Source organism: Oncorhynchus masou, chromosome 14, assembly GCF_036934945.1.
Source record: "Oncorhynchus masou masou isolate Uvic2021 chromosome 14, UVic_Omas_1.1, whole genome shotgun sequence".
In the NCBI taxonomy this organism is placed as follows: domain Eukaryota; kingdom Metazoa; phylum Chordata; class Actinopteri; order Salmoniformes; family Salmonidae; genus Oncorhynchus; species Oncorhynchus masou.
Genome location: NC_088225.1, coordinates 20455056 through 20481717, shown reverse-complemented (window position 1 = coordinate 20481717; position 26662 = coordinate 20455056). Strand labels below are relative to the sequence as shown.

Sequence of the window (26662 nt, the reverse complement as noted above, 5' to 3'; positions counted from 1 at the left end):
ACCTGTTCCAGCTCCCAGTAAATGTAGAGAGCAGAGAGGAGAGTAGAACTCTACCTGTCCCTGCTCCCAGTAAATGTAGAGAGCAGAGAGGAGAGTAGAACTCTACCTGTCCCTGCTCCCAGTAAATGTAGAGAGCAGAGAGGAGAGTAGAACTCTACCTGTTCCTGCTTCCAGTAAATGTAGAGAGCAGAGAGGTGAGTATAACTCTACCTGTTCCTGCTCCCAGTAAATGTAGAGAGCAGAGAGGAGAGTAGAACTCTACCTGTTCCTGCTCCCAGTAAATGTAGAGAGCAGAGAGGAGAGTAGAACTCTACCTGTCCCTGCTCCCAGTAAATGTAGAGAGCAGAGAGGAGAGTAGAACTCTACCTGTCCCTGCTCCCAGTAAATGTAGAGAGCAGAGTGGAGAGAGGAGAGTAGAACTCTACCTGTCCCTGCTCCCAGTAAATGTAGAGAGCAGAGTGCAGAGAGGAGAGTAGAACTCTACCTGTCCCTGCTCCCAGTAAATGTAGAGAGCAGAGAGGAGAGTAGAACTCTACCTGTTCCTGCTCCCAGTAAATGTAGAGAGCAGAGTAGAACTCTACCTGTTCCTGCTCCCAGTAAATGTAGAGAGCAGAGAGGAGAGTAGAACTCTACCTGTTCCTGCTCCCAGTAAATGTAGAGAGCAGAGAGTAGAGTAGAACTCTACCTGTTCCTGCTCCCATTAAATGTAGAGAGCAGAGTGCAGAGAGGAGAGTAGAACTCTACCTGTCCCTGCTCCCAGTAAATGTAGAGAGCAGAGTGCAGAGAGGAGAGTAGAACTCTACCTGTCCCTGCTCCCAGTAAATGTAGAGTACAGAGAGGAGAGTAGAACTCTACCTGTTCCTGCTCCCAGTAAATGTAGAGAGCAGAGTAGAACTCTACCTATTCCTGCTCCCAGTAAATGTAGAGTGCAGAGAGGAGAGTAGAACTCTACCTGTTCCTGCTCCCATTAAATGTAGAGAGCAGAGTGCAGAGAGGAGAGTAGAACTCTACCTGTCCCTGCTCCCAGTAAATGTAGAGTACAGAGAGGAGAGTAGAACTCTACCTGTTCCTGCTCCCAGTAAATGTAGAGAGCAGAGTACAGAGAGGAGAGTAGAACTCTACCTGTTCCTGCTCCCAGTAAATGTAGAGAGCAGAGAGGAGAGTAGAACTCTACCTGTTCCTGCTCCCAGTAAATGTAGAGAGCAGAGAGGAGAGTAGAACTCTACCTGTTCCTGCTCCCAGTAAATGTAGAGTGTAGAGAGGAGAGTAGAACTCTACCTGTTCCTGCTCCCAGTAAATGTAGAGAGCAGCTCCCAGTAAAGTAGAGAGCAGAGCAGGAGAGTAGAACTCTACCTGTCCCTGCTCCCAGTAAATGTAGAGTACAGAGAGGAGAGTAGAACTCTACCTGTTCCTGCTCCCAGTAAATGTAGAGAGCAGAGTATAACTCTACCTGTCCCTGCTCCCAGTAAATGTAGAGTACAGAGAGGAGAGTAGAACTCTACCTGTTCCTGCTCCCAGTAAATGTAGAGAGCAGACTGGAGAGTAGAACTCTACCTGTTCCTGCTCCCAGTAAATGTAGCACTACATCATTATTGATCCCTACTGCTCTTTCCAGTGGGGAGATCCATGCAACACGACCAGGACTGTTACACTCAGTGGAGAGTCAGGCCTACTGCTCTTTCCAGTGGGGAGATCCATGCTACATGACCAGGACTGTTACACTCAGTGGAGAGTCAGGCCTACTGCTCTTTCCAGTGGGGAGATCCATGCTACACGACCAGGACTGTTACACTCAGTGGAGAGTCAGGCCTACTGCTCTTGCATCAGTTGGCCAACTTATCTTGTTAACAATAACAGTGCAGCGAACAGAATAATTGAATTGTTAAATCACTGTCATGTACTGTGCTACTCTATACTGTTTAGTAGCTTTAACTTCTGTATAATGTCCTTCTATACGTTTCTATAAGTCACCACTGGGTCTGTGTACTGCGGATCGGGACATTTGAACCACAGAAATGGATTCTGGGGCTTGTATTCATATCAGTGCCTTTCTGGACACAAGCTTCTGTAACTCATAGTTTACTTGTCTGGGTGGGTTTGTCAGGAGAAGGGTAGTTGTGTTGTAGTTTGACACGTTTCAGAGAGAAAGAGAGAGAAATGCAATGATGTCTGAAAGGGAGATTGTATAAATATGTGTAGGGACACAATTAGGGACTCATGTGATCGACAAATGGGAGGATTCGGTTGAGCCTGGAAGAAATGAATGAAGGATGAAGAGACAGCGGGAGAGGAGAGAGGGCATGCTATTTCTCAGCAGTGTGGTGAAGGAGAGAGGAGAGAGGGCATGCTATTTCTCAGCAGTGTGGTGAAGGAGAGAGGAGAGAGGGCATGCTATTTCTCAGCAGTGTGGTGAAGGAGAGAGGAGAGGGCATGCTATTTCTCAGCAGTGGTGAAGGAGAGAGGAGAGAGGGCATGCTATTTCTCAGCAGTGTGGTGAAGAGAGAAGAGAGAGGGCATGCTATTTCTCAGCAGTGTGGTGAAGGAGAGAGGAGAGAGGGCATGCTATTTCTCAGCAGTGTGGTGAAGGAGAGAGGAGAGAGGGCATGCTATTTCTCAGCAGTGTGGTGAAGGAGAGAGGAGAGAGGGCATGCTATTTCTCAGCAGTGTGGTGAAGGAGAGAGGAGAGAGGGCATGCTATTTCTCAGCAGTGTGGTGAAGGAGAGAGGAGAGAGGGCATGCTATTTCTCAGCAGTGTGGTGAAGGAGAGAGGAGAGAGGGCATGCTATTTCTCAGCAGTGTGGTGAAGGAGAGAGGAGAAGAAAGGTTGTCCTGCAGTGCTCCTCAGGTGTCCGTGTATATGTAGCCCTGTGTTAGCGTGCTGTGCCTCGTTAGCAGTGGGGTAATTGATAGGGTTCTGGAGAGCAGTGCTGAGCAGAGGAGGTGCCTGGGTTTTCATTCTCACCAGGGGACCTACAATGGAGCCTGAATGAATCAGACACTCAGAGACCCAGGTGGCTCTACTGTACACTAACACCCCGCAATGCACTGTGTGTGTGTGTGTGTGTGTGTGTGTGTGTGTGTGTGTGTGTGTTTGCTACTTTACAGAGCAGCAGACAAGGACCAGAGGATGTCATCAAATCTTCCTCTTTTCTTCTCCTTCTCTCCTCTTCCTCACCAAAGCAGTTCATCCCTCTTTTATTAGGGTTCTCTCTACCTCTACCTTTATTCTCATTTCTATGTTTCACTCTCTCGTTCTCTCTACCTCTCCTTTATTCTAGCTCCTCTCCTCTACTCCATCACCCTCCACACCAACACACACAATTTTGTTATCTCCCTGAAGGCAGTGTGTGTTTAGAAAACAGGTCACACGGAAACATGATATAAAGGACCCCCTTCTCCCCCTTGGACCCTGTCTGACACATAACTGTCATAAAGAGACACCACATCAAACCTCCACACTGCACCATGCAGAGCCCCACTTTACCCATCAGCCGGACAGTGTGTCTGTTTACAGCCATGAGCATCTTGCTCTCGCCTCTCTCTCTCGCTTTCTCCGTCCACCATGCTGTTCTGACACTGTGAGCCTCATTCTGCCTCATTCTACCCCTCCTCCTTCCGCCCTCTCCCCTCCTTCTGCCTCATTCTCCCCCTCCTCCTTCCACCCTCTCCCCTCCTCCCGCCTCATTCTCCCCCTCCTCCTTTCGCCCTCTCCCCTCCTTCTGCCTCATTCTCCCCCTCCTCCTTCCGCCCTCTCCCCTCCTCCCGCCTCATTCTACCCCTCCTCCTTCTGCCCTCTCCCCTCCTCCCGCCTCATTCTCCCCCCCCTTCCACCCTCCCCTCCTCCCGCCTCATTCTCCCCCTCCTCCTTCCGCCCTCTCCCCTCCTTCCACCCTCTCCCCTCCTCCCGCCTCATTCTCCCCCTCCTCCTTCCACCCTCTCCCCTCCTCCCGCCTCATTCTCCCCCTCCTCCTTCCCTCCTCGCCCCCTCCTTCCGCCTCATTCTCCCCCTCCTCCTTCCGCCCTCTCCCTTCCTCCCACCTCATTCTCCCCCTCCTCCTTCCGCCCTCTCCTCTCCTTCCACCCCTCCCCCTCCTCCCGCCTCATTCTCCCCCTCCTCCTTCCGCCCTCTCCCCTCCTTCCACCCTCTCCCCTCCTCCCGCCTCATTCTCCCCCTCCTCCTTCCACCCTCTCCCCTCCTCCCACCTCATTCTCCCCCTCTTCCTTCCTCCCTCTCCTCTTGCTCCGATGCTCTAATGGCTGCTCTAGCAGAAGCAGTTACAGTGGGGCAAAAAGTATTTAGTCAGCTACCAATTGTGCAAGTTCTCCCACTTAAAAAGATGAGAGAGGCCTGTAATTTTCATCATAGGTACACTTCAACTATGACAGACAAAATGAGGAAAAAAATCCAGAAAATCACATTGTAGGATTTTTAATGAATTTATTTGCAAATTATGGTGGAAAATAAGTATTTGGTCACCTACAAACAAACAAGATTTCTGGCTCTCACAGACCTGTAACTTCTTCTTTAAGAAGCTCCTCTGTCCTCCACTCGTTACCTGTATTAATGGCACCTGTTTGAACTTGTTATCAGTATAAAAGACACCTGTCCACAACCTCAAACAGTCACACTCCAAACTCCACTATGGCCAAGACAAAAGAGCTGTCAAAGGACACCAGAAACAAAATTGTAGACCTGCACCAGGCTGGGAAGACTGAATCTGCGATAGGTAAGCAGCTTGGTTTGAAGAAATCAACTGTGGGAGCAATTATTAGGAAATGGAAGACATACAAGACCCCTGATAATCTTCCTCGATCTGGGGCTCCACGCAAGATCTCACCCCGTGGGGTCAAAATTATCACAAGAACGGTGAGCAAAAATCCCAGAACCACACAGGGGGCCCTAGTGAATGACCTGCAGAGAGCTGGGACCAAAGTAACAAAGCCTACCATCAGTAACACACTACGCCACCAGGGACTCAAATCCTGCAGTGCCAGATGTGTCCCCCTGCTTAAGCCAGTACATGTCCAGGCCCGTCTGAAGTTTGCTAGAGAGCATTTGGATGATCCAGAAGAAGATTGGGAGAATGTCATATGGTCAGATGAAACCAAAATATAACTTTTTGTTAAAAACTCAACTCGTCGTGTTTGGAGGACAAAGAATGCTGAGTTGCATCCAAAGAATACGATACCTACTGTGAAGCATGGGGGTGGAAACATCATGCTTTGGGGCTGTTTTTCTGCAAAGGGACCAGGACGACTGATCTGTGTAAAGGAAAGAATGAATGGGGCCATGTATCGTGAGATTTTGAGTGAAAACCTCCTTCCATCAGCAAGGGCATTGAAGATGAAACGTGGCTGGGTCTTTCAGCATGACAATGATCCCAAACACACCGCCCGGGCAACGAAGGAGTGGCTTCCTAAGAAGCATTTCAAGGTCCTGGAGTGGCCTAGCTAGTCTCCAGATCTCAACCCCATAGAAAATCTTTGGAGGGAGTTGAAAGTCCTTGTTGTCCAGCAACAGCCCCAAAACATCACTGCTCAAGAGGAGATCTGCATGGAGGAATGTGCCAAAATACCAGCAACAGTGTGTGAAAACCTTGTGAAGACCTCTGTCATTGCCAACAATGGGTATATAACAAAGTATTGAGATAAACTTTTGTTATTGACCAAATACTTATTTTCCACCATAATTTGCTAAATAAATTCATTAAAAATCCTACAATGTGATTTTCTGGATGTTTTTTTTTCTAATTTTGTCTGTCATAGTTGAAGTGTACGTATAATGAAAATTACAGGCCTCTCATCTTTTTAAGTGGGAGAACTTGCACAATTGGTGGCTGACTAAATACTTTTTTGCCACACTTTAGCTCCCTCCTCCTACCCTCCTGGTTCCCCCCTGCTCTGGCCACATGGGACCCATACATGAGCCAATAGATGCTCCCCTGAAGGATGAAATGGCTGCCACTCATACTCTCTTCACAGGGTTTCTCCCAGTGTCTGATCTAGCTGTCTGATGATAAAAGCCATAGAGATGGTAGTGCTCTGTTGCTCTGATGCTGTGATGCAGAAAGCCCCCCCCTCTCTCTCTCTCTCTTCTTTCTCTTCTTCCTCTTCTTTCTCTTCTTCCTCTTCTTCCTCTTCTTCCTCCTCTTCTCCTCTTTCCTGGAATGTGTTCAGTACAGACACCTCTCATGCTGTACTGTTGATGGGAGAGGTGATGACTTCGCATGACAAGGCTCTCCAGGGACCAAAAGGCTTCACACAGCATTCACACGTTCAGCGGCAGCAGAATGCCGGACACATGTCCATGACACGTCTCCTTCCACGTGGCAGGGAAGAAACACACACACACACAGACACACACACAGACTCACGTCTCTCACACACACACACAGACACACCTCTCTCTCTCACACACACAGACACACCTCTCTCTCACACACACACACAGAGACACACCTCTCTCTCACACACACACAGACACACCTCTCTCACACACACACACACAGACACACCTCTCTCACACACACACACACAGACACACCTCTCTCACACACACAAACACACACAACACTCATTCGTCCGCCACAATGAGTGATGTCTATGGAAAGCTGCCTTACAAACTGCCATAACTGCTTATGTCAGCCAAAGCCTCATATAGGCTCAACACACACACTAGTGATTAGCGTTTGATGAGCTTGGTGTAGACCAAAAGACAGGGCCGTGTCTCAGACTCTGTGCTCTCTCTCTCTCTCTCTCTCCCTCTACCTCTCTCTCTCTGTCTCTCTCTGTCTCTCTCTCTCTCTCTCTCTCTCTCTCTACCTCTCTCTCTCTCTCTGTCTCTCTCTCTGTCTCTCTCTCTCTGTCTCTCTCTCTCTCTGTCTGTCTCTCTGTCTCTCTCTCTCTACCTCTCTCTCTACCTCTCTCTCTCTGTCTCTCTCTACCTCTCTACCTCTCTCTCTACCTCTCTCTCAGTCTCTCTCTACCTCTCTCTCTCTCTGTCTCTCTCTACTTCTCTCTCTCTGTCTGTCTCTCTCTCTCTCTACCTCTCTACCTCACTTTCTCTTCCTCTCTCTCTCTCTCTGTCTCTCTCTGTCTCTCCTCTGTCTGTCTCTCTCTCTCTGTCTCTCTCTCTGTCTCTCTCTCTGTCTCTCTCTCTCTCTGTCTCTCTCTCTGTCTCTCTCTCTCTCTGTCTCTCTATCTCTCTCTCTCTGTCTCTCTCTCTGTCTCTCTCTCTCTCTGTCTCTCTCTCTCTCTCTCTCTCTCTGTCTCTCTCTCTCTCTCTCTCTCTCTCTGTCTCTCTCTCTACCTCTCTCTCTCTGTCTCTCTCTACCTCTCTCTCTGTCTCTCTCTCTCTCTCTCTGTCTCTCTCTCTACCTCTCTCCCTCTCTCTCTGTCTGTCTCTCTCTCGCGGGACGCTTTACTTTCGTCTGTCTCTTCCTTCCATCTCCCAATCCCTCTGTTTCTTTGTTCTCTCTCTTTCTTCCTTCCTTCTCTTTTGATGAGTGCATCTGAGCCCGGCGAGCAAGCTGCTCCCCATTGATTGGCTGGTCGATGGATTGAGCGAATGGCGGGGTTCTGTAGCTGAGCTCTGTGATTTGGCGTACTGAGCGCAGTCAGACGCAGAGCCACTTTCTTGGGATTAAGAGACAGGTTCAATGTAGACCCTGTAACCCTGGAGAGGGGCTAGACGAGACACTGTGACCCCCCGCAAGGCCACAACACACCCCACACACTGGGCCACTTTCCTCATCACCCTCTCATCTCTCCAACCCTCTATCTAGCTCTATTTCTCCCACAGCTGCTTCCAAAGAAGATTCTTCAGGAACATATGTGTGTTTTTCTCTCCCTGACAGGACCCAGGAGCTGGAGTTCGGAAGCAGAGAAAGAGGGAGGGAGGGTGGGATCCTAAGACATAACAGGAGGTCGTGTTGAGTACATGTATTTGTGGATTGTTGGGTTAATGGAATGGAAATGGAGTAAATCCGAGGTCAGGCCATTTTCCCTCCTCATTTTTCATTTGAGTCGCCATCCTTTCTCTGAGTAGCCAACCGTAACACAGAACAAATAACATGCTTAAAGAAAAGAGAGAAAGGATAGCATTTTATTTAATCTCAATTTTGTCTTTTTTCCTGCACCTGTTTTTCTTTCATTCTCTTTGCTCTCTCTCTTTTTCTCTCTGTCTCTCTCTCTGTCTCTGTCTCTCTCTCTCTCTCTCTCTCTCTCTCTTCCTGTCTTCCTCTCTCTTTCTCTTTTTTCCGATGCTTGAATAGAAGTGGATCAAAAAGGTAAAGACCACAATGAACATAAAAACCACAGCTCGCCCCTCCCTCCTCCTCCTCCCTCCTCTCCTCCCCTCATACGCCTTCCTAACCCAGCACCTTGTGTAGTGGTCATGTTTGATGTTGATCCCCTCCCCTTTCTTTCTCTCTTTCTCTCCCTCTCTCTCTTTCTGGATTATAACCAAGACTCTAAGATCCTTCCAGATTTCCTCCTTGCCTCTGATGACACCAGCCTGGCCTACATGCACACGCACGCACGCACGCACACACCACACACACACACACACACACACACACACACACACACACACACACACACACACACACACACACACACACACCAGCTGACCACTCTGGAGGTCCATGAACTATTTATGAGAGAGAAAAAGAGAGAGGTTCTTATGTCATGGTTTAACCACTATACAAACTACATACCAGTGGCCATTCACAAACTTAAAGACGGATAACATGGTGTACATTCTTACCACTTCATGGTCGGTAAACCTTTTCTTCTCTTCTCCCATTCGCTGTACACCTATCTCTCCTCTCCTCAATGTGTCCACATGTTGGGCCACAGCCAGCTGACCACTCCTCATGCTGACATAGTTCTCCATCTGACCCTGCAGTTCTCACTCCACCTCATTGAGTATGATTTCACCATTTCTCTATTGTTTGCTATTAGTAATTTGACCCTATCTCTAATTGGTTCCCTCCAGATCCAAGTGACTCCTCCTCGTCCTCCTCTCCTCTCTTCTCCACATGGGTTTATATTCTTCTCTCTGCCTCCCTTCTCTTTCTTTCTTTCTTCCTTCCCCCTTTCATGTTTCCTTACTTCAGGGCGAATCTTACATTTATTTGTTTTCATTTTCAACTCAAAAAGACAATGATATTCAGAATCACACTGACCAAAGTTTCTCCTTGATCATGTGATATGAGACTGTCCCTCATTAAGCACTTTCTCCCATTTCCAGGTGCTTCAGTGTCCACTCTCTTTCTCTCTATCACTCAAACAGCTTTAAATGCAGTGCCCTTCTCTCCTCTTTCTCTCTTTCTTTTGGCTCCGTTTCTGCCTCTCAGATTTTTCATCTGTTCATCACAAGTAGCCGCTGGTTCTCTGAGGCCTCCTCAGGTTTCATCTCCTTCTTCACCTCCTCCTCCTCTTTTCTCTTTCCCTCTTTATCCATTTGCTCTTATCACTGCTTTTTCTTCCTTCTCTTGCTTTCGTTGCACTGCAACCCCCTTGTGTGTCCTGATTTGGCCGTCAGTCACCCCTTCTTATCATTAGGAGTCAGCAAGTCCTCCCTTCGTACAGCATGTCTGTATGGATTCAGAGGGGTGCCACAGTAGGTGGTACAGTCCCAGTTAGCATCTATATGTAATGGCTGCTCTGTTCACCAGGGGGATGGTACTCTCTAAAGAGCCAATCAGTCACTGGTCTCCCAATCACAGAGCTTACAAAGAATGCTGCAGGGGATGCAGGGCTCAATCCAAGGTTAGAGGAAGGAAGAGTATTGCTGCCACTGGGAACAGGCACCATTAGGGCCGCCTCAAAAGGGTCTCCCAGGTTGTGTCTGAAATGGCACACTATTCCCCACGTAGTGCACTACAGGGCTCTGATCAAAAGTAGTGCACTATATAGGGAATTATACACTGTCCTAATCTTACCCTTGACCTTTTAGATGCCCCCGCCCACAACACTGTTACACATCAGTCTCGACTAGTACCCTCTACTGTCTGTTTCCATGGATAGATAGATATGTACAGTAGGTTATTATAGATTGAAGGGATTAACCTCTGTAGCAATACCATTAAGTCCTTTATGGGCCCATATCCATCTGCCTGGATGTGGCTTTCCACTGACATCCATTGCTCCTGTATGTCTTGTTTTTCCCTCAACGACCGATCACCATTTTGTTTCTCCCTGCCTGGTAGCTATAGCGAACCCCCCCCCCCGATCCACCTTGTTGTTGTTGTTTTTTACCCACATTTACTACTGCTCCTCCCAGTGTCCATGTGACCTAAAAGACCCCTCCTCTTCTGCCCTCTATCCTCGCTTTAACTCTACTGCTAATTATGATGACCTATATCTCATTTTTTATGAATTAACAATTCTCTTAGATTGTGTTACCCGTTGTCCCTTTGTTAATTCATTAATCCTAATTGATTTATTCACTGATTGGTTGATTGACAGATTATAGTAATGGCTGCTCTGCTGTTGTGTTCAGGAACGGGTCTGTGAATGTCAGTCAGACTGATGGACAGTCTGTCCGTCATCAGTAGCTAGCTAGAGAGACAGATAGTCAGACTGTCTGTAGTCTGTGTGTTGATAGACTTACATATTCATTTCCTTGTCACCGTTCCTTTATTACTATTGACACGTGAATTGACTGAATAGGTGTCAGCCATCTTTCTGTCACCTATCAAGTCCTTTTTAATCAGTGATCATGAAGGAAAGGAGACAAGGAACAAATCTACAGTATTTAATCTGTGATCATGAAGGAAAGGAGACAAGGAAATACATCTGCAGTATGTAAGACCTGGTACACAGCCTTAATATTGGTTTTTATGGGGACTAAAAGAGGGAGGAGTATCCCTCACACCTACACTCTTAAAAACAGGTTCTATCTAGAACCTAAAAGGGTTAATTGGCTGTCCCCATAGGATAACCCTCTGAAGAACCCTTTATGGTTCCAGGTAGAACTATTTTGGTTCCAGGTAGATCCATTTTGGGTTCCGTCTTAAGCCCTTCCCACAGAGGGTTCTACCTGGAACCAAAAAGGGTTCTCCTATGGGGACAGCCAAATAATTATTTCTGAGAGTGTAGAGACACATTTATTTACCATTGAAATAGTGTCTCTGTGGGCGAATGAGGATAGTGGGAGGGAGGGAGGGACCGAGAGAGAGGGAGAGAGGAGCAGTCGCTATAGAGACAGGCAGTAGCTCCTCATTAGGAATGACCCACCACACACACGTCTGGTCACGTGACCCACTGCACTCAGACATTCTATTCAGCAGGCAGTCGAGGAGAGAGGAGAGTGAAGGAGAGAGGGAGAGATGGGGAGAGGAGAGAGATAGGGAACTGACGGACTGTACATTGAGAAGCCATTACATTGTTAAAGCTAAAGAGCTCTGGCAGGCAGGTGGCCATGAATAGAAATAAGTCAGGACCTTTATGGACAGACAGAACACACCACCAGAGGCAGATGTATGGACAGATAGAACACACCACCAGAGGCAGATGTATGGACAGACAGAACACACCACCAGAGGCAGATGTATGGACAGACAGAACACACCGCCAGAGGCAGATGTATGGACAGACAGAACACACCGCCAGAGGCAGATGTATGGACAGACAGAACACACCACCAGAGGCAGATGTATGGACAGACAGAACACACCACCAGAGGCAGATGTATGGACAGATAGAACACACCACCAGAGGCAGATGTATGGACAGATAGAACACACCACCAGAGGCAGATGTATGGACAGATAGAACACACCACCAGAGGCAGATGTATGGACAGACAGAACACACCACCAGAGGCAGATGTATGGACAGACAGAACACACCACCAGAGGCAGATGTATGGACAGATAGAACACACCACCAGAGGCAGATGTATGGACAGTCCTCACTGGGGAAGGAAGGGATGGAGAAAGAGAGAGTAGAGGGATGAAGAGAGTAAGAAACTGGCGGTGCTGGCTACTGCTACAGTAGCTCAGCAGGGTTGGGGTCAATTCTGTTTCAATTTAGTCAATTCAGGAATTAAAATGAAAATCCAATTTCACTTTTACTTACAATGAAAAGCAATTAGGAAAATTGGACTTAGAATTTTCCATTGACTACCTAAATTGACTGAATTGAAATGGAACTGTGGCCTGTCATAGTGTCACTCCAGTGTTATACCCGTACCTGCAGGCGGTGTCCTGTGTACTGAAGCTGTGAAGCTCTGTCAGTAGGACCACCTGTGCTGCCACTCAGTGTGTCAGTGCACCTCTCATAGAGATAAGACATTTCAATGGAAACTTTCCCTCTCCACCCAGGCCCTGCTGCCCTGCTATTGGTCTCAGTGAAGGGGTTTGTCTTGAAGTGAACATGATGGTTAATCAAAGTGCCAGCCCCTTCCTTCTGTCTACAGTGTGCGTGTGGTGTGTGGATATGTGTAGGTTTGTGTGTTTGTGTGTGTGTGTGTGTGTGTGTGTGTGTGTGTGTGTGTGTGTGTGTGTGTGTGTGTGTGTGTGTGTGTGTGTGTGTGTGTGTGAGTTTGTATTCTGTTTTGACTACCTTGCCTTGACCCCCTTGCAGTCCAAAAGGAACAGGACACAATCTGGGACTCCCACCTCTCTCTCTTTCTCTCACTCCTCCACAGAATTAACTCACTTCCTCTCTTATTCTCATTTCACAGGAAATAACCTATTGACTCCTCTGACTCTCTCCGTTTCTCCGTTTCTCTCTTTCTCTTCTTTTTTACACCCACAAAATACACTCTCACTCTGTCCTTTACTCTTTCTCCTCCTCTCTTCTTCTCTCTCCTTCTCTCTCTGTCGCTTGCTATCTCTCAAGCACACCTACAAACACGCACGCACACACACCAACATGCCCACGGGTAATGACACACACACGCGCACCTGCACCCTACACACACACACACACACACTCACAGATGTACTCTTACTTCCAGACGATTAAGTGTCCATGGTGAAGGAGGGGTTTCATGCCGCTCCGTTGTGCCCCCTGCTGGTTGCTGGCTGCAGTTACCTGCCAGGAACAGGTGTGGGATTCAATTAGAACAGCAGGCTCTCCGTGGCCAGGCCAGGTCTGTCAAGGGGCTACTGGGTCCTGTTCATTAGGCACCAAACGGAAGAAAACAGACTGAAACAGGGAGGGACTACCTGGACGTGTCCAATGAGAAAAGCTCATTTTTGGTTTCTGTTGCAACACTTTTTTGAACTATGTGTCCTAATGACCGTGACCCTGGGATAGGCAGGCTGTACATCACCTCCCCATAACCAGTATGTGGGATACTCTAGGACGCATTTCTCCAGACACTCTAACGTACATAGATAACCCAAGATCCCGACTCTAGAGGATGTCTCAAGAAAGGACTGTAGGAGAGACGTGGTCAGGTCTGGGCTGTGCCAGGCTGTGTCTTACATAACAGTCATATCAACCCATGGCCTCACATTACATCAACAACAAGACCACAAGCATTTTAGAAACACATACAGTCTCCATTGAGATATCTCTCATTACTCTCTACCCCTTTATGGTCAGAGTAGGATGATATGATTGCTCTATTATAATGCAGTATGTAATGACAGATTTTATATGAAGATAACCATTAGAAATACATTCCCCAGCAGTCCCTGGATTAAAATGATTTGCCCACAACGGCACACAGTATGATCTCAGCAAGCTGTCATTGCTTAGATGTACTTCTATATCACCCGTCAAAACTGTCATTATTATTCCCAACGAGGTAGTAAGGTACAGTATCTGTCATTTCAAAGGAGATTCTGTTCCTGTCATCATATTCAGGCTACAGCTTCATATTGACGAGAAACAGTCACTGTTGACATATTGTATTGTGTCGGGAACAACAGCTGATAAATTAATTTCCTATTATTTTTCATGGCAGTATTTTGCTGTAAAGTGTTTCCAATAGAAGATATATTGCCCGTTCCTACTTACACCCTATTCCCTATATAGTGCACTACTTTAGTGCACATTATAGGGAATAGAGTGCCATTCGGGATGCAACCCTGTGCACAGCAGATACAAGCATGAAGGTTGGTTGTTAATCCTTGATAAGGTAAGTTGTAACACAGTACAGTAGGTTTGGTTATACTGCCTAGTGGTGTGGCCCCATTAGACCATGACTGCTCTGATTGTGCCAGACCAGATTTCCAAGGCTCCTAAAAATGTATTTCATCTAATCTAACAATCTCAACTAATCCCAGAAGCTCAATATGACTCAGGCTAACCTGTTCTAGGCCGGACTAGGATAATACCTAGTGCAATCTTTAATACCCCATCCCTAATACCTCATATCCATCTCTAATACCTAATACCTAATTCATGTAGTGCTGGTCCTAATAATACTAGGCTGTGTGGTAGTGTGTGTTAGCAGGGTGTGGCTGCCTGGGAGGTTAGGCTGTCCATACAGAGAGAGAATAAACAGGAAGGGGGCATGCTGGCTGAAAGAACAGGTCAGAGTTAATGAAGCCTCCCAGGCAGGGTGTGGAGCAGAGCGGCTCCCTCTGTTTGTCTTTGTGTGTGTGTGTGTGTGTGTGTGTGTGTGTGTGTGTGTGTGTGTGCGTGTGCGTGTGCGTGTGTGTGCGTGCGTGTGAGTGAACCTCTCTCTCTCTTTCTTTTCTCTGGTCGGTGTGTGTCAGTGCCAGCTCAGTGTGACCGCCTGGGAGGCCAGTCCAGTGATGAGCCCCACTGACACCCGGCCCTGCCAGTCCACCCAACACCCAGCTAATTAGAATAAGCAGAGCCAGAGAGCCATGTTAGAGTTACTATCTGCAGACTGTAAAGGGACAGAGAGAATAACAGGACAAGACACATAGGATGGTGAGCCCTTTACTCTTTACTGCAATACCCTGGTATACAGTAATGCTGACTATGCTACTGTATAGTGTGAAGTGGTGCTGTTAATATATTACTGGGATCAATGATTTGTCCCATAAATACCTGTTAAACCTCTTGTGATTCACCGTACATAGAGAACCCAAATGGGCCAAGGAACCGAAAGGTTACTGGATCGAATCCCCGAGCTGACAAGGTAAAACTCTATTGTTCTGCCCCTGAGCAAGGCAGTTAACCCACTGTTTCCCAGGCGCTAAAGATGTGGATATCGATTAAGGCAGCCCCCTGCACCTTTCTGATTCAGAGAGGTTAGGTTAAATGTGCAAGACACAATTCAGTTGAATGCATTCAGTTGTACAGCTGACTAGGTTTCCCCTTGCCTTTCCCAATATGAAAGTCAGCATTGTGGATTAAAGGAAGCCCTTGACAATGCACTTCACCAGCCATTCATTTTTTATTACCTAGGACTCTGTAATCCAAGGCTGGTCTGTACGGTAGTCATGGACTCTTTTCAGATACAGACTCCCACCATAAACTTTTTGCTTGTTTTGGTTGTAAATGCAGGTCGTCCATTTGTCTGCTTGTCCGTCTGTGTGTCCTGTGTTGTTGTGTGCGTGACTAGAGACGACGGGACAGTAGCACGGCTGTGTTGGTCTGTCCTTTATCCTACCTTGAGGCAGGAGGATGTTCTGTCTTTGTTTATGGGTCAGCTATGCAGCGGCTTGTTCTGCATGCTCTTTATTTCTCTACTCCTCTTTACTTTCATGCTGTTGTTTGTTTGTTTTCATCCTCGTCACAGCTTTGTTCGTAGAATTCAGCCATTTATCCCTGAGCTAGTTTTCTTGTATATTTTATAGGATTGCAGGAAGTGTTATAAAATAGAGATGAAGGAAGAATACCTAACAAAGTCACTGTAAATGAGGACTACATTCAAATTACACATTGACCCTTGAGGGTTCCCCAAAACCAGTGGGCTGTACCAACGTAGATATTTTCAACTCGGGGGTGCCACTGCCTACGTTAATAACTCTAATAACTATGGGGCTCCCCAGCATGCTAGAACACCCCTGCTGGTGGAAACCATTCTTAGATCAACCACTGTAGCTCCTCGGCTGCTTGTTTTAACAATGGAGCATGACAGTCCCTTTGTGAAGCCCCTCTATTCAATGTGTGTTTGTTTACGCCCAGGCTTGATTTGAGTCGTGTTTTGACGTGAGATATTCATCCCTGCTGAGTCCCCTCAGACACAACAACAGTATCATCACTGAGGCACAGCACACAGCCACACACTTCTGAGAGACTAAAATTTCCCACTGGGCACAGACGCCAATTCAGCATCTATTCTACGTTGGTTCAATGTAATTGCATTGATATGACCTGGAAACAACATTGATTCAACCAGTGTGTGCCCAGTGTGTGCTCAGCCACACTCAAGGTCCTAAACGATATCTTAACCGCCATCGATAAGAAACATTACTGTGCAGCCGTGTTCATTGATCTGGCCAAGGCTTTCGACTCTGTCAATCATCACATCCTCATCGGCAGACTCGACAGCCTTGGTTTCTCAAATGATTGCCTCGCCTGGTTCACCAACTTCTTCTCTGATAGAGTTCAGTGTGTCAAATTGGAGGGTCTGCTGTCCGGACCTCTGGCAGTCTCTATGGGGGTGCCACAGGGTTCAATTCTTGGACCGACTCTCTTCTCTGTATACATCAATGAGGTCGCTCTTGCTGCTGGTGAGTCTCTGATCCACCTCTACGCAGACGACACCATTCTGTATACTTCTGGCCCTTCTTTGGACACTGTGTTAACAACCCTCCAGGCAAGCTTCAATGCCATACAACTCTCCTTCCGTGGCCTCCAATTGCTCTTAAATACAAGTAAAACTAAATGCATGCTCTTCAACCGATCGCTACCCGCACCTACCTGCCTGTCCAACATCACTACTCTGGACGGCTCTGATTTAGAATATGTGGACAACTCTCCTTCCAGACCCATATCAAATATCTCCAATCCAAAGTTAAATCTATAATTGGCTTCCTATTTCGCAACAAAGCATCCTTCACTCATGCTGCCAAACATACCCTTGTAAAACTGACCATCCTACCAATCCTCGACTTTGGCAAGGTCATTTACAAAATAGCCTCCAATACCCTACTCAACAAATTGGATGCAGTCTATCACAGTGCAATCCGTTTTGTCACCAAAGCCCCATATACTACCCACCATTGCGACCTGTATGCTCTCGTTGGCTGGCCCTCGCTTCATACTCGTCGCCAAACCCACTGTCATCTACAAGACCCTGCTAGGTAAAGTCCCCCCTTATCTCAGCTCGCTGGTCACCATAGCATCACCCACCTGTAGCACACGCTCCAGCAGGTATATCTCTCTAGTCACCCCCAAAACCAATTCTTTCTTTGGCCGCCTCTCCTTCCAGTTCTCTGCTGCTAATGACTGGAACGAACTACAAAAAGCACTGAAACTGGAAACACTTATCTCCCTCACTAGCTTTAAGCACCAACTGTCAGAGCAGCTCACAGATTACTGCACCTGTACATAGCCCACCTATATTTTAGCCCAAACAACTACCTCTTTCCCTACTGTATTTTATTTATTTATTTATTTTGCTCCTTTGCACCCCATTATTTTTATTTCTACTTTGCACATTCTTCCATTGCAAATCTACCATTCCAGTGTTTTACTTGCTATATTGTATTTACTTCGCCACCATGGCCTTTTTTTGCCTTTACCTCCCTTATCTCACCTCATTTGCTCACATCGTATATAGACTTGTTTATACTGTATTATTGACTGTATGTTTGTTTTACTCCATGTGTGACTCTGTGTTGTTGTATGTGTCGAACTGCTTTGCTTTATCTTGGCCAGGTCGCAATTGTAAATGAGAACTTGTTCTCAACTTGTCTACCTGGTTAAATAAAGGTGAAATAAATAAATAAATAAAAAGTGGGGAGAGAGAGAGGCATAGCATATTGATACTACTATTGTGACCAGCAAACATTTCCTCAAACCATAAAAAGAGAGGCAGGTAAAGGAATAAAAGCCATTTTCCCTAAACGTTCCTTCTCAGAAATGCTGCCGTCTCCTACGGTGTGCAGCATGTCCAAGGATGTAGCATCCTAAGGTTAGTTCCATCCTAGGGAATCTGGCAGCAATGTTTGTGTAAGTGCATGTGTGTGTGTGTGTTGACTGTGTCTAAACGCCCCTGTAGGGACCAGTTAGACCACGGATCCGTTCAGTCATAACGTGACCAGTGTGAGTTCCCTGTCCTCTGTTCTCAACACACTGACTGGCTGGGCTGCTGGGGCCTGGACACTTACATAACTGAGTATCCAGAGTTGACAGGGAGTCCTCTGTTCAGCTCTTTCATTCTGTACCTGTACTGTCCCTATACTGTAGCTGCAGTGTCCCTGTACTGTCCCTGTAGTGTCCCTGTAGTATCTCTGTAGTGTCCCTGTAGTATCTCTGTAGTGTCCCTGTAGTGTCTCCGTTGCTCTCACATCCACAGAGTCTCCTGTGATGTCACCGTGTGACCGTGCTGTTGATGCCAGCAGCTTTTTTCCATAGATACCTCTCCTCCTCCGCCCGGTTCCCCTCCCACCCCACCTGACAGTCCTCTGGTCCCAGGTTAGACACTATCTGGCTGAGAGAGAAAGTGCGTCAGCCAGCCAATTTACAGCAGTCCCCAGTGGGTGACCTCCAGTAGAGAGCTATGAGACAGGAAGGAGGGTAGGAGGTAGAATGTGTGTGTGTGTGTGTGCGTGTGTGTGCGTGTGTGTGTGTGTGTATGGATTGCAACAACAGAAGAAGGGGACCCTGGCCAGACTCTTATTTTCTACCCCAGACTTCATGGCATTACTCTTGACTGAGATCCAACCACCTGTACTGATACAACACTCTAAAACTCATACTGTTATTTCCTACCAAAGAGCAGGAATACTGAGCGTCTTACAGTATACATGCACAATAAAACCTTTAAGTAGGCCAAGATGAATCAGATGAAATACTATCTGGGCAGCAGCAGCTAGGAATCTACCATTTATCAGAACACTACAGGCAGCATTTAGGCCTCAATTCTGATATTTAGCAAATGAGCTTTTTGTATTCCTTCATTTTTGATCTGATAATGTATCTCACCTCATTCCCCTCGCTCTCACTCTCTCTCTCTCTCTCTGTTTCACTCTCTGTCTCTCACTCTCTGTCTCTCTCACTCTCTGTCTGTCTCTCTCTGTCTCTCTCACTCTCTCTCTGTCTCTCTCTCTGTCTCTCACTCTCTCTGTCTCTCACTCTCTCTGTCTCTCTCACTCTCTCTGTCTCTCTCACTCTCTCTGTCTGTCTCTCTCGCTCTCGCTCTCTCTGTCTGTCTCTCCCCCTGTCTTTCTCTCCCCCTGTCTTTCTCTCCCCCTGTCTTCTCTCCCTCTCTCTCTCCCTCTCTCTCTCTCTGTCTCTCTCTCACTCTCTCTCTCTCACTCTGTCTGTCTCTCTCTCTCTCTGTCTCTTTCTCTGTCTTTCTCTCTCTCTCACACACTGTCTCTGTCTCTCTCTCTGTCTTTCTCTCTCTGTCCTTCTCTCTCTCTCTCTGTCTCTCTCTCCCCCATTCTTTTGTTTTCTGTCTCCCTCTCCTCAAATCTCAAACGTATCTTATCTTGAACATCTCTCTGTCTCTTTCCCCACTATCCTCTCATCCCATCTTCTACCCCTTTCTTTGTCCCCACTCCTCTTCCGCATCTCCTCTCTCTTTCCGTTTCCCCTCATCATCTCCTTAATATACTCCTTTATCTTACATTGCTCCTTTTATATCCCTTCACTCCATCTCTCACACTCTCCATCTCTCTTTCCCTCCCACCCTCCCTTTCTCTCTCTATCGCTCTCTCTCTCTGTCTTTCTCTCTCTCTCTCTCCCTCCCTCTCTCACTCCCTCCTGCCCTCCCTCCCGCCCTACCTCACCCTCTCCCTCCCCATCTCTCTCTCCCTCCCTCCCTCCCTCCCTCCCTCACTCTCTCCCGCCCTCCCTCCCTCTCGCTCTCTCACCCTCTCCCTCCCCATCTCTTTCCCTCCCGCCCTCCCTCTCTCTCTCTCTCTCTCACCCTCTCCCTCCCCATCTCTCTCTCTTTCCCTCCCTCCTCTCTCCCTCTCTCTCACCCTCTCCCTCCCCCTCTCCCTCCCCATCTCTTTCCCTCCCGCCCCCTCTCTCTCTCTCTCTCACCCTCTCTCCCCCTCTCTCTCTCTTTCCCTCTCCCTCCCCTTTCTCTCTCCCTCCCTCCCCATCTCCCTCCCTCCCACCCTCCCTCCCTCTCTCTCTCTCACCCTCTCCCCCCCATCTCTCTCTCTTTCCCTCCCGCCCCTCCCCTCTCTCTCTCTCTCTCTCTCCCTCCCCCTCTCCCTCCCCATCTCCCGCCCTCCCTCTCTCTCTCACCCTCTCCCTCCCCATCTCTCTCTCTTTCCCTCCCCCCGCCCTCCCTCTCTCTCTCTCCCTCTCTCTCTCTCTCTCACCCTCTCCCTCCCCATCTCTCTCCCCCTCCCTCTCCCTCCCTCTCCCTCCCCTCTCTCTCTCTCTCTCTCTCTCTCTCTCTCTCTCTCTCACCCTCTCCCTCCCCATCTCTCTCCCTCCCTCCCCCTCCCTCCCTCTCTCTCTCTCACCCCTCTACCTCCCCATCTCTCCTCTCTCTCTCTCCCTCCCACCCTCCCGCCCTCCCTCCCTCTTCTCTCTCTCACCCTCTCCCTCCCCATCTCTCTCTCTTTCCACTCTCCTCCAGTCTTTGTGTGTCCGGGCACACTGCTGCGTGTACAGGCGGCCAGCTCGCTGCAGGAGGCAGAGCATCAGTCGGGGGCGTGGTGTAAGGACCCCCTGCAGTCAGGTGACCGGCTCTATGTCATGCCTTGGACTCCCTACCGCACCGACATGCTGTATGAGTACGCCTCCTGGGAGGACTTCAGACAGAACCGCGCCACTACCACCTACAAGTGAGCACCGCCTCTGCCCCCCCGCCAGTTCACATCAAATCATCCCTCTGCCTCTGCATTGATTTATTTGAATACTGTTGTAGATGGATGGTGAATGGCAGTGTGGGTTCCATGGGGTCCTGTGGTGATCTGTATACCACTGGTGGGGCACCTCAGGGGTCAGTGTGAAGTCCAATTAATTTAGTGAAATACATGTTTTTTCTTGTGCTCCATGGGATGTAGAAGTATGAGAACCACAGTTCTAATGTATTGTATGTGATCATACTGTTGGTCTCTTTGGACATGTGCTTATGAGCAGGTCATTGCCCAAAAGCTCATGGGTTATTGATTCTCCTGTCATATTCTGACCTCCCCTCCTATAGGTTGCCGAACCGTGTTGATGGCACAGGCTTCGTGGTATACGACGGCGCCGTGTTCTACAATAAGGAGCGCACACGCAACATGGTCAAGTATGACCTGCGCACACGCATCAAGAGCGGCGAGGCCATTATCGCCAACGCCAACTACCACGACACATCGCCCTACCGCTGGGGTGGGAAGAGCGATATCGACCTAGCAGTGGACGAGAACGGGCTGTGGGTCATCTACGCCACAGAGTCCAACAACGGACGACTGGTGGTCAGCCAGGTGGGTGGAGGAGAGGAGGATGGAGGGAATAGAAGAGAGAGGAGTATAACAGGATGATGGAGGGAATAGAAGAGAGAGGAGTATAACAGGGGGATGGAGGGAATTGAAGAGAGAGGAGTATAACAGGATGATGGAGGGAATAGAAGAGAGAGGAGTATAACAGGAGGATGGCGGGAATAGAAGAGAGAGGAGTATAACAGGATGATGGAGGGAATAGAAGAGAGAGGAGTATAACAGGATGATGGAGGGAATAGAAGAGAGAGGAGTATAACAGGGGGATGGAGGGAATAGAAGAGAGAGGAGTATAACAGGATGATGGAGGGAATAGAAGAGAGAGGAGTATAACAGGATGATGGAGGGAATAGAAGAGAGAGGAGTATAACAGGGGGATGGAGGGAATAGAAGAGAGAGGAGTATAACAGGGGGTGGAGGGAATAGAAGAGAGAGGAGTATAACAGGGGGATGGAGGGAATAGAAGAGAGAGGAGTATAACAGGGGGATGGAGGGAATAGAAGAGAGAGGAGTATAACAGGGGGATGGAGGGAATAGAAGAGAGAGGAGTATAACAGGATGATGGAGGGAATAGAAGAGAGAGGAGTATAACAGGGGGGTGGAGGGAATAGAAGAGAGAGGAGTATAACAGGATGAATGGACATTTCTAAGCTCAACTAAAATTTATTTATTTCATAAATACACTTTCTTGTGTTTATCCCCGTAACACCAGGATTGAGCGTTTAAGAATGGGTGATATTCTGTAGTTTGAGATATATTTATGGTTACCATCACCCCCCCTCTCCTCCCAGGTGAACCCGTACACCCTGCGCTTCGAGGGCACCTGGGAGACCAGCTTCGACAAGAGGCTGGCTTCCAACGCCTTCATGGCGTGCGGCGTGCTCTACGCCGTGCGCAGTGTCTATCAGGACGACGACAGCGAGGCCGGCGGGGATCTGATCCTTTACGCCTACAACACGAACCGTGCCCGGGATGGAGGAATCCCCTTCCCTAAACCAGACGTCTCCTCTGTGGACTATAACCCCAGAGACAACCAGCTCTACATCTGGAACAACTATAATGTTCTGAGATACCCGCTGGAGTTCGGACCACCGGACCCCACCACTGGTGAGTCCTGAGATGTGTGTGTACAGTGGACCTTTATTTCTTGTATAATTTGTCCATTGATGTCAGTTGTAGTGGGATATTTGCACAAATGCAAACCACCACCTGTTCGCCCTCTTGTACGTACCTTGCTTTTTCAGATGAATTATCCATTGTGTTTTGGGTGAATATTTGAGAGAGAGAGAGAGAGAGAGAGAGAGAGAGAGAGAGAGAGAGAGAGAGAGAGAGAGAGAGAGAGAGAGAGAGAGAGAGAGAGAGAGAGAGAGAGAGAGAGAGAGAGAGAGAGAGAGAGAGAGAGAGAGAGAGAGAGAGAGAGAGAGAGAGAGAGAGAGAGAGAGAGAGAGAGAGAGAGAGAGAGAGAGAGAGAGAGAGAGAGAGAGAGAGAGAGAGAGAGAGAGAGAGAGAGAGAGAGAGAGAGAGAGAGAGAGAGAGAGAGAGAGAGAGAGAGAGAGAGAGAGAGAGAGAGAGAGAGAGAGAGAGAGAGAGAGAGAGAGAGAGAGATGACTTCTGTCATATACATTTGATCAATAATTGACATTCTCCTTTCTTCTTGCCGTGCACGCTCCCTCCCATCTCCAGGGGTAGTGATAGGAACACTGAAAGAGTAATATAGAGATATATTAAAGAACCCTCCCCTCTCCAGGGGTAGTGATAGGAACACTGAAAGAGTAATATAGAGATATATTAAAGTAGTTTGCCATGCAGGCTCCCTCCCCTCTCCAGGGGTAGTGATAGGAACACTGAAAGAGTAATATAGAGATATATTAAAGTAGTTTGCCGTGCACGCTCCCTCCCCTCTCCATAGGAACACTGAAAGAGTAATATAGAGATATATTAAAGTAGTTTGCCATGCACGCTCCCTCCCCTCTCCATAGGAACACTGAAAGAGTAATATATAGATATATTAAAGTAGTTTGCCATGCAGGCCCCCTCCCATCTCCAGGGGTAGTGATAGGAACACTGAAAGAGTAATATAGAGATATATTAAAGTAGTTTGCGCACGTCCCCTCTCCATAGGAACACTGAAAGAGTAATATAGAGATATATTAAAGTAGTTTGCCGTGCAGGCTCCCTCCCCTCTCCAGGGGTAGTGATAGGAACACTGAAAGAGTAATATAGAGATATATTAAAGTAGTTTGCCCACATCCCTCTCCTCTCCAGGGGTAGTGATAGGAACACTGAAAGAGTAATATATAGATATATTAAAGACTATAGTTTGCCATGCAGGCCCCCTCCCCTCTCCATAGGAACACTGAAAGAGTAATATATAGATATATTAATAGTTTGCCTGAGATCCCTCCCCTCTCCAGGGGTAGTGATAGGAACACTGAAAGAGTAATATAGAGATATATTAAAGTAGTTTGCCGTGACCTTTATCCCTCCCATCTCCAGGGGTAGTGATAGGAACACTGAAAGAGTAATATAGAGATATATTAAAGTAGTTTGCCGTGATGTCAGTCCCTCCCATCTCCAGGGGATGATAGGAACACTGAAAGAGTAATATAGAGATATATTAAAGTAGTTTGCCGTGCACGCTCCCTCCCCTCTCCATAGGAACACTGAAAGAGTAATATAGAGATATATTAAAGTAGTTTGTGTCCCTCCCATCTCCAGGGGTAGTGATAGGAACACTGAAAGAGTAATATAGAGATATATTAAAGTAGTTTGCCATGCAGGCCCCCTCCCATCTCCAGGGGTAGTGATAGGAACACTGAAAGAGTAATATAGAGATATATTAAAGTAGTTTGCCGTGCACGCTCCCTCCCCTCTCCATAGGAACACTGAAAGAGTAATATAGAGATATATTAAAGTAGTTTGCCATGCAGGCCCCCTCCCATCTCCAGGGGTAGTGATAGGAACACTGAAAGAGTAATATATAGATATATTAAAGTAGTTTGCCGTGCACGCTCCCTCCCATCTCCATAGGAACACTGAAAGAGTAATATATAGATATATTAAAGTAGTTTGCCATGCACGCTCCCTCCCCTCTCCATAGGAACACTGAAAGAGTAATATATAGATATATTAAAGTAGTTTGCCGTGCACGCTCCCTCCCCTCTCCATAGGAACACTGAAAGAGTAATATATAGATATATTAAAGTAGTTTGCCATGCAGGCCCCCTCCCATCTCCAGGGGTAGTGATAGGAACACTGAAAGAGTAATATAGAGATATATTAAAGTAGTTTGCCGTGCAGGCTCCCTCCCCTCTCCATAGGAACACTGAAAGAGTAATATAGAGATATATTAAAGTAGTTTGCCATGCAGGCCCCTCCCATCTCCAGGGGTAGTGATAGGAACACTGAAAGAGTAATATAGAGATATATTAAAGTAGCTTGCCGTGCACGCTCCCTCCCCTCTCCAGGGGTAGTGATAGGAACACTGAAAGAGTAATATAGAGATATATTAAAGTAGTTTGCCGTGCACGCTCCCTCTCCTCTCCAGGGGTAGTGATAGGAACACTGAAAGAGTAATATAGAGATATATTAAAGTAGTTTGCCGTGCACGCTCCCTCCCCTCTCCATAGGAACACTGAAAGAGTAATATATAGATATATTAAAGTAGTTTGCCGTGCAGGCTCCCTCCCCTCTCCATAGGAACACTGAAAGAGTAATATATAGATATATTAAAGTAGTTTGCCGTGCACGCTCCCTCCCCTCTCCAGGGGTAGTGATAGGAACACTGAAAGAGTAATATATAGATATATTAAAGTAGTTTGCCGTGCACGCTCCCTCCCATCTCCAGGGGTAGTGATAGGAACACTGAAAGAGTAATATATAGATATATTAAAGTAGTTTGCCGTGCACGCCCCCTCCCATCTCCAGGGGTAGTGATAGGAACACTGAAAGAGTAATATATAGATATATTAAAGTAGTTTGCCGTGCAGGCCCTCCCATCTCCATAGGAACACTGAAAGAGTAATATATAGATATATTAAAGTAGTTTGCCATGCACGCTCCCTCCCCTCTCCATAGGAACACTGAAAGAGTAATATATAGATATATTAAAGTAGTTTGCCGTGCAGGCCCCCTCCCATCTCCAGGGGTAGTGATAGGAACACTGAAAGAGTAATATAGAGATATATTAAAGTAGTTTGCCGTGCAGCTCCCCTCCCCTCTCCATAGGAACACTGAAAGAGTAATATAGAGATATATTAAAGTAGTTTGCCGTGCACTCTCCTCCCCTCTCCATAGGAACACTGAAAGAGTAATATATAGATATATTAAAGTAGTTTCCCAGGCCCCCTCCCTCTCCAGGGGTAGTGATAGGAACACTGAAAGAGTAATATAGAGATATATTAAAGTAGTTTGCCGTGCTCCCTCCCCTCTCCAGGAACACTGAAAGAGTAATATAGAGATATATTAAAGTAGTTTGCCCTCCCCTCTCCAGGGGTAGTGATAGGAACACTGAAAGAGTAATATAGAGATATATTAAAGTAGTTTGCCGTGCACGCTCCCTCCCCTCTCCAGGGGTAGTGATAGGAACACTGAAAGAGTAATATAGAGATATATTAAAGTAGTTTGCCATGCAGGCCCCCTCCCCTCTCCAGGGGTAGTGATAGGAACACTGAAAGAGTAATATAGAGATATATTAAAGTAGTTTGCCGTGCACGCTCCTCCCTCTCCTCCTGAAAGAGTAATATAGAGTAGTGCTCCTCCCCTCTCCATAGGAACACTGAAAGAGTAATATAGAGATATATTAAAGTAGTTTGCCATGCAGGCCCCCTCCCCTCTCCAGGGGTAGTGATAGGAACACTGAAAGAGTAATATATAGATATATTAAAGTAGTTTGCCGTGCACGCTCCCTCCCCTCTCCATAGGAACACTGAAAGAGTAATCTAAAGTAGTTTGGTGCAGCTCCCTCCCCTCTCCATAGGAACACTGAAAGAGTAATATAGAGATATATTAAAGTAGTTTGCCATGCAGGCCCCTCCCCTCTCCAGGGGTAGTGATAGGAACACTGAAAGAGTAATATAGAGATATATTAAAGTAGTTTGCCGTGCACGCCCCTCCCTCTCCAGGGGTAGTGATAGGAACACTGAAAGAGTAATATAGAGATA

General features: G+C 47.3%; 1 protein-coding gene across 2 annotated transcripts in view; it reads left to right on the top strand.

The window, feature by feature from the left end:
• LOC135554496 (adhesion G protein-coupled receptor L1-like) overlaps positions 1–26662 on the top strand; it is a 248867-nt gene that overhangs the window by 184781 nt on the left and 37424 nt on the right. For both annotated transcript variants that reach the window (XM_064986831.1, XM_064986830.1), the window contains 3 exons: positions 20654–20861; positions 21224–21488; positions 22292–22607. In XM_064986831.1, coding sequence (XP_064842903.1) covers positions 20654–20861; positions 21224–21488; positions 22292–22607 — 789 coding nt within the window. The remainder of the gene's footprint in view (positions 1–20653; positions 20862–21223; positions 21489–22291; positions 22608–26662) is intronic.